Source organism: Lonchura striata, chromosome 34 (genome assembly GCF_050655825.1).
Source record: "Lonchura striata isolate lonStrDom1 chromosome 34, ASM5065582v1, whole genome shotgun sequence".
NCBI classification, from domain to species: domain Eukaryota; kingdom Metazoa; phylum Chordata; class Aves; order Passeriformes; family Estrildidae; genus Lonchura; species Lonchura striata.
Window position 1 is genome coordinate 4,837,520 of NC_140736.1, and position 7,140 is coordinate 4,844,659.

The 7,140-nt window shown below is 63.8% G+C and overlaps 1 protein-coding gene across 1 annotated transcript; it reads right to left on the reverse strand.

Annotated features, from left to right (window-relative positions):
- Positions 1 to 1,766: 1,766 nt before the first annotated feature.
- Positions 1,767 to 6,043, reverse strand: LOC146764412 (uncharacterized). The gene is made up of 4 exons (XM_085564715.1): positions 5,147 to 6,043; positions 4,090 to 4,159; positions 3,319 to 3,376; positions 1,767 to 2,038 (listed from the first exon to the last, which is right to left on the reverse strand). The coding sequence occupies exons 1-4, from the start codon at positions 5,914 to 5,916 to the stop codon at positions 1,965 to 1,967; spliced, it is 972 nt and encodes a 323-aa protein (XP_085420841.1). The 5' UTR covers positions 5,917 to 6,043; the 3' UTR covers positions 1,767 to 1,964.
- Positions 6,044 to 7,140: the final 1,097 nt, after the last annotated feature.

Sequence of the window (7,140 nt, forward strand, 5' to 3'; positions counted from 1 at the left end):
CAATCCCCCAATGTCCCCAATGTCCCCAGTGTCCCCAGTGTTCCCAATGTCCCCCGATGTCCCCAATGTCCCCGATGTCCCCAATGTCCCCGATGTCCCCAGTGTCCCCAACACCCCCAATGTCCCCCAATGTCCCCAGTGTCCCCAATGTCCCCGATGTCCCCAGTGTCCCCAACACCCCCAATGTCCCCCAATGTCCCCAGTGTCCCCGATGTCCCCAGTGTCCCCAAGCCCAGTGACAGCCGCAGCCCGCGGTGCTTTCAGCGCTTTATGTGGGGGAGGGGACAGCGGGGGGGGGGGGGAGGGGAAGGGGGGGAGGGGGGGTCGTACAGGGACCCCCCAAAGCAGCGGGGGGGGAGGGGAGGGGGGAGGGGCGGTGTGCGTGTGGGTCCAGCGGCTCCGGGAGGGGGGATTTCGGGGGGTCTTGGGGGTCCCAGGGGGATTTGGGGGGGTCTTAGGGGTCCCAGGGGGATTTCGGGGCGTCTTGGGGGTCCCAGAGGGCTTTTGGGGGGGATTTGGGGAGGTCTTGGGGGGTCTCAGAGGGGTTTGGGGGGGATTTGGGGGGGTCTTGGGGGTCCCAGGGGGCTTTTGGGGGGAACTGGAGGGGGTCTTGGGGGTCTCAGATGGGTTTGGGGGGGATTTGGGGGGTTTTGGGGGGTCTCAGATGGGTTTGGGGGGGATTTGGGGAGGCCTTGGGGGGTCTCAGATGGGTTTGGGGGGGATTTGGGGAGGTTTTGGGGGGGGTCTCAGAGGGATTTGGGGGGGATATGGGGGGGGTCTTGGGGGTCCCAGAGGGCCTTTGGGGGGGATTTGGGGGGAGTCTTGGGGGGTCTCAGGTGGATTTGGGGGGGATTTGGGGGGGTCTTGAGAGTCCCAAGGGGGGTCTCAGGGGGATTTTGGGGGGTCTTGGGGGTCTCAAAAGGGTTTGGAGGGATTTGGGTGCATCCTGGGGGGTCTCAGGGGGATTTGGGGGGGATTTGGGGGGGTCTTGAGAGTCCCAAGGGGGGTCTCAGGGGGATTTTGGGGGGTCTTGGGGGTCTCAAAAGAGTTTGGAGGGATTTGGGGGCGTCTTGGGGGGTCTCAGGGGATTTGGGGGGGATTTCGGGGGGTCTTGGGGGCTGTCAAAAAGGTTTGGGGGGGATTTGGGGGGGTCTTGGGGGTCCCGGGGGGCTCCTGAGGGGCTCCCGGGGGTCTTGCAGGGATTTTGGGGGGGGTCCTGGGGGTCCCAGGGGGATCCTGAGGGGTTTTTGGGGGGTCTTGGGGGGATTTTTGGGGGATTCGGGGGGTGGTCCCGAATTTGGGGAGGGGGAGAGGGGAAACAAAGCCCCCCCCCCCAAAAGGGGCGATTTTAGCACCGAATCTGGGGGGTGGGACCCCCAAAAGCACCAAATTTGGGGAGTGGGACCCCCAAAAGCACCAAATTGAGGGGGTGGGACCCCCAAATCACCAAATTTCGGGGGGTGGGACCCCCAAAGCACCGAATTTGGGAGGTGGGACCTCCAAAAGCACCAAAATTTGGGGGGTGGGACCCCCAAAAGCACCGAATTGGGGGGGGTGGTACCCCCAAATCTCCAAATTTGGGGGGTGGGACCCCCAAAAGCACCAAACTGGGGGGGTGGGACCCCTAAATCTACAAATTTGGGGGGTGGGACCCCCAAAAGCACCAAATTTGGGGTGGGGGGGTCCCCAAAATCGGGATTTTTTTGGGGGGGGGTGATAAATTGGGGGAGGGGTCCCTGAGGGGAGGATTTTGGGGGGGGGGGAGTTGGGTAAATTTGGGGGTGCCACGGTGGGGGGGGGGACCCCCCCCAAGGAGGTTTTTTTTTTGGGGGGGGGGGTCAGGTGATGGCTTTTGGTGCAGCCCCCCAAAAAATTGCGGGTTTGGGGAGGGGGTCGCCCCAATTTTGGGGTGCCAAAGCGGGGGGGGGAGGGGTCGTTGCTGGTTTTTGGGGGGAGCCCCCCCCTCAGGGAGCCCCCCCCGCGCCCCCCTCGGGATTTTGGGGGGTCCCCGGCAGGGTCAGACCATCAGCCAGGAGCCCTGGGGGGGGGGGACAGCAATTATTGGGGTGCCCCCCCAAATCCCCCTCCCCAAATTTGGGCTCTCCCCAGTTTTCCACACCCCCCCCCAAAATTTGGGTCCTTTTTGGGTTTTGGGACCCCCGTTTTTGGCTCAAACCCCCCCAGATTTTGGGACCTGTTCACTCTTGGGGTCTCCCCCCATTTTTGGGGGTCCCCCTCATTTTTAAGGTGTCCTCCCCCTTTTTTTGGGGGGTCTCCCTCCCCATTTTTAGGATCTTCCCCCCCCAATATTTCGGGGCTACCCCGTTTTTAGGGTCCCCCCCCTATTCTTGGGGTCCACCCATTTTTTTTGGATGCCCCCACCCTATTTTTGGGTTGCCCCCCCACATTTTCGGGGTCCCCCTCAATTTTTCGGCTCTCCCACCCATTTTTAGTCTGGCCCCCACCCATTTTTGGGGTCATCCCCCCATTTTTTTGGGGGTCTCCCTCCCATTTTTGGGTTCCCCCCCCCATTTTTTGGGGTCCTCCCCAATTTTTAGGATCTCCACCCCATTTTTTGTTCCCCCCACCAATTTTGGGGGTCTCGCCTCCTCATTTTTGGGGTCCCTCCCCCATTTTTGGCGTCTCCCCCCCATTATTGGTGTCTCCCCCCCTATTTTCGGGCTGCCCCCCCAATTTTTAAGATCTCCCCCCAATTTTTGGGTTCCTTCCCCCTATTTTTTGGGTTTGCCCCCAATTTTTAGGATCTCCACCCCATTTTTTGGGGTCCCCCCCCCCAATTTTGGTGTCTCCCCCCTATTTTTGGGCTGCTCCCCCCAATTTTTAAGATATCCCCCCAATTTTTGAGTCCTCCGCCCCCCCCCACATTTTTTGGGGTCCTCCCCAATTTTTAGGATCTCCACCCCATTTTTTGGGGTCCCCCCCCCCAATTTTGGTGTCTCCCCCCCTATTTTTGGGCTGCCCCCCCAATTTTTAAGATCTACTCCCCATTTTTGGGTTCCCCCCGCCATTTTATTGTTCTCCCCCCAAACTTTTTGGGGTCTCCCCCATTTTTTGGGTTCCCCCCCATTTTTTGTTCTCCCCCCCCAATTTTGGGGTCTCCCCCCCTATTTTTGGGCTGCCCCCCCAATTTTTAAGATCTACTCCCCCCCCGCCATTTTATTGTTCTCCCCCCAAAATTTTTGGGGTCTCCCCCATTTTTTGTTCTCCCCACCCCCTCAATTTTGGGGTCTCCCCCATTTTTTGTTCTCCCCTCCCCATTTTTTGGGTTCCCCCCCCGTTTTTGGGGTCCCCCCTCACCGAGGGGCTGCTCCTGCCCCAGGCTCAGTCCTGGGGGGTCCCCGCTCAGCAGCAGCCCCTGGGGGGGGGGGGAGGTGACAAATGGGGACAGGACACAGTGCCACCCCCCCTGCCCCCAGTGCCCCCCAAACCCCTCCCAGTTCCTCCCAGTGCCCCCCAAACCCCTCCCAGTTCCTCCCAGTGCCCCCCAGTGCCCCCCAGTATCACCCCAACCGCTCCCAGTGTCCCCCTGACCCCTCCCAGTACCCTCCCAGTCCCTCCCAGTTCCTCCCAGTATACCCCCAGTGCCCCCCTGACCCTTCCCAGTCCTCCCCAGGGTCCCCCAGTGTCCCCCAGAACCCTCCCAGTACCCCCCCAATGTCCCCCCAGTCCCTCCCAGTATCCCCCGTGCCCCCCTGACCCCTCCCAGTCCCTCCCAGTCCCTCCCAGTATCCCCAGTGCCCCCCTGACCCCTCCCAGTACCCCCCCAATGTCCCCCCAATGTCCCCCCAGTCCCCCCCAGTCCCTCCCAGTATTCCCAGTGCCCCCCTGACCCCTCCCAGTGCCCCCTGACCCCTCCCAGTGCCCCCCAAATGTCCCCCCAATCCCTCCCAGTATTCCTAGTGCCCCCCTGACCCCTCCCAGTCCCTCCCAGTCCCTCCCAGTTCCCTCACAGTATACCCCCAGTGCCCCCCTGACCCCTCCCAGTCCCTCCCAGTCCCTCCCAGTATCCCCAGTCCATCCCAGTCCCTCCCAGTCCATCCCAGTATCCCCAGTGCCCCGTCCCCGTACCAGCAGTTGGGGGTCGAGCTCCGCCCGTTTCAGGGGGGCCCCGGGGTCCTCCGGGCTCGGCTCCCGCGGCCTGGGGGAGGCGTCAGGCCACGCCCACCGCCCACTCCCACATAGGCCACGCCCACCCCGACCACGCCCACATAGGCCACGCCCACCCCGACCCCCCGCCCACAGAGGCCACGCCCACACCCACAGCCACGCCCACAAACGTGCCACACCCTCACAAGCCACGCCCACGATCGTGCCACACCCTCAAAAGCCACGCCCACAAACCACAGCCACGCCCACACCGTGCCACACCCTCACAAGCCACGCCCACACCACAGCCACGCCCACAACCGCGTCACACCCTCACAAGCCACGCCCACAATCGTGCCACACCCTCAAAAGCCACGCCCCCACCCCACAGCCACGCCCACAACCGTGCCACACCCTCATAAGCCATGCCCACACCACATAGCCACGCCCACAACCGTGCCACACCCTCACAAGCCACGTCCACAAACCACAGTCACGCCCACAACCGTGCCACACCCTCACAAGCCACGCCCACAACCCATAGCCACACCCACACCCCATAGCCATGTCCACAAACCCATAGCCACGCCCACAACCCATAGCCACACCCACACCCCATAGCCATGTCCACAAACCCATAGCCACGCCCACAACCCATAGCCACACCCACAAACCCATAGCCACGCCCACAAACCCATAGCCACGCCCACAATCTATAGCCACGCCCACAATCTATAGCCACACCCACAAACCCATAGCCACGCCCACAAACCCATAGCCACGCCCACAACTCATTTGCCACGCCCCACCCGCGCCCCACCCAGCCCCCGCCCACTTCAAGCCACGCCCCATCCCAAACAAGGCCACGCCCCCAAAGCCACGCCCACAACCCCCATGCCACTCCCAGAGCATTTCCTCCCAAGCCACGCCCCCTTTACCACGCCCTCCTAGGCCACACCCACACCCCGCCACACCCTTCCTGGCCACGCCCACCCAAGCCCCGCCCCTCATTAATTCACCCAGGCCCCGCCCCTTTTACCTCTTCCTGGCGGGGCGTGGCCACGGGGCGTGGCCGTGGGCGTGGCCGTGGGCGTGGCCAAGGGCGGGGTCGCTGCCCCAGCGCGGGAGGGCGTGGTCAGGCCGGGAGGGGGCGTGGCCATCGCGGGAGGGGGCGTGGCCATCGCGGGAGGGGGCGTGGCCAGGCCGGGAGGGGGCGTGGCCCGGGCCGGGGAAGCTGCGGGCGCGGCGCCGCGGAGGGGGCGTGGCCTGGGCGCGGGGGGCGTGGCCTGGGCCGCGCTGGCCCCGCCCCCCCCGCGGCTCGGCCCCGCCCAGCTGGAAGTCGCCGTCCATGGGGATGTAGGGGGCCAGCATGGCCAGGTCCAGCGGCGGCTGCGGGGGGTGGGCTTGGGGTCTGGGGTCTCGTTTGGGGTCTGGGGTCTCGCTTGGGGTCTGGGGTCTCGTTTGGGTCTGCGGTTTGGGGTCCCGTTTGGGTCTGGGGTTTAGGGTCCCGTTTGGGGTCCCGTTTGGGGTCTGGGGTCCCATTTGGTGTCTGGGGTCCTGTTTGGGGTTTGGGGTCTGGGGTCCCGTTTGGGTCTGGGGTTTGGAGTCCCGTTTGGGGTCTGGGGTCCCATTTGGGATCTGGGGTCCTGTTTGGGGTTTGGGGTCTGGGGTCCCGTTTGGGGTCTGGGGTCTCGTTTGGGGTCTGGGGTCTCGTTTGGGTCTGGGGTCTGGGGTCCCGTTTGGGTCTGGGGTTTGGAGTCCCGTTTGGGGTCTGGGGTTTAGGGTCCCGTTTGGGGTCTGGGGTCCCATTTGGGGTCTGGGGTCCTGTTTGGGGTCTGGGGTCCTGTTTGGGGTTTGGGGTCTGGGGTCCCATTTGCGGTCCCGTTTGGGGTCCCGTTTGGGGTCCCGTTTGGGGTCTGGGGTCTCGTTTGGGGTCCCGTTTGGGGTTTGGGGTCCAGTTTGGGGTCTGGGGTCCCATTTGGGGTCTGGGGTCCTGTTTGGGGTTTGGGGTCCCGTCTGGGGTCTGGGTTCCTGTTTGGGGTCTGGGTTTTGGGGTCTGGGTTTTGGGGTCTGGGGTCTCGTTTGGGTCTGGGGTCTGGGGTCCCGTTTGGGTCTGGGGTCTGGGGTCCCGTTTGGGGTCCCGTTTGGGGTCCCGTTTAGGGTCCTGTTTGGGGTTTGGGTCCAGTTTGGGGTCTGGGGTTTGGGGTCCTGTTTGGGGTTTGGGGTCCCGTTTGGGTCTGGGGTCCCATTTGGGATCCCGTTTGGGGTCCCGTTTGGGGTCTGGGGTCCCGTTTGGGGTCTGGGGTCTCGTTTGGGTCTGGGGTTTGGGGTCCCGTTTGGGTTTGGGGTCCCGTTTGGGTCTGGGGTCCCGTTTGGGTCAGGGGTTTAGTGTCCCATTTGGGGTCTGGGGTCCCATTTGGGGTCTGGGGTCCTGTTTGGGGTTTGGGGTCTGGGGTCTGGGGTCCCATTTGGGGTCCCATTTGGGGTCTGGGGTCCCTTTTGGGGTCCCGTTTGGGGTCCCATTTGGGGTCCCGTTTAGGGTCCTGTTTGGGGTTTGGGGTCCCGTTTGGGTCTGGGGTCCCATTTGGGGTCCCGTTTGGGGTCTGGGGTCCCGTTTGGGTCTGGGGTCTGGGGTCCCGTTTGGGGTCACGTCTGGGGTTTGGGGTTTGGGGTCTGGGGTCCCGTCTGGGGTCTGGGGTCCCATTTGGGGTCCCATTTGGGATCTGGGGTTTGGGGTCTGGGGTCCCGTTTGGGGTCTGGGGTCCCGTTTGGGGTCTGGGGTCCGGTTTGGGGTCGGGATTTGGGGTCTCTTCCCATTTATGGGGTCAGGATTTGGGGTCGGGATTTGGGGTCTCTTCCCATTTATGGGGTCAGGATTTGGGGTCGGGATTTGGGGTCTCTTCCCATTTAAGGGGCCGGGATTTGGGGTGGGGGTCCCGGGAGTGTCCCACCCCCCCTCTTACCTGCAGGGTGGTCCCGGGGCAGCGGCTCCCCCCAAAAATCTTCCGCACCTGCAGAGGCGGTGGGGCCCGG

What these genes read in the sequence shown, in the direction of transcription:
- LOC146764412 (XM_085564715.1), bottom strand. Translation starts at nt 5,916, where the DNA reads ATGGGACCCCAGACCCCAAACGGGACCCTAAACCCCAGACCCCAAACG. An exon ending in CCACGCCCCGCCAGGAAGAG is followed by an intron (nt 4,160 to 5,146) that starts GTAAAAGGGGCG and finishes CGCCTCCCCCAG; the next exon opens with GCCGCGGGAGCCGAGCCCGG. An exon ending in GGGGCAGGAGCAGCCCCTCG is followed by an intron (nt 2,039 to 3,318) that starts GTGAGGGGGGAC and finishes CCCCCCCCCCAG; the next exon opens with GGCTCCTGGCTGATGGTCTG.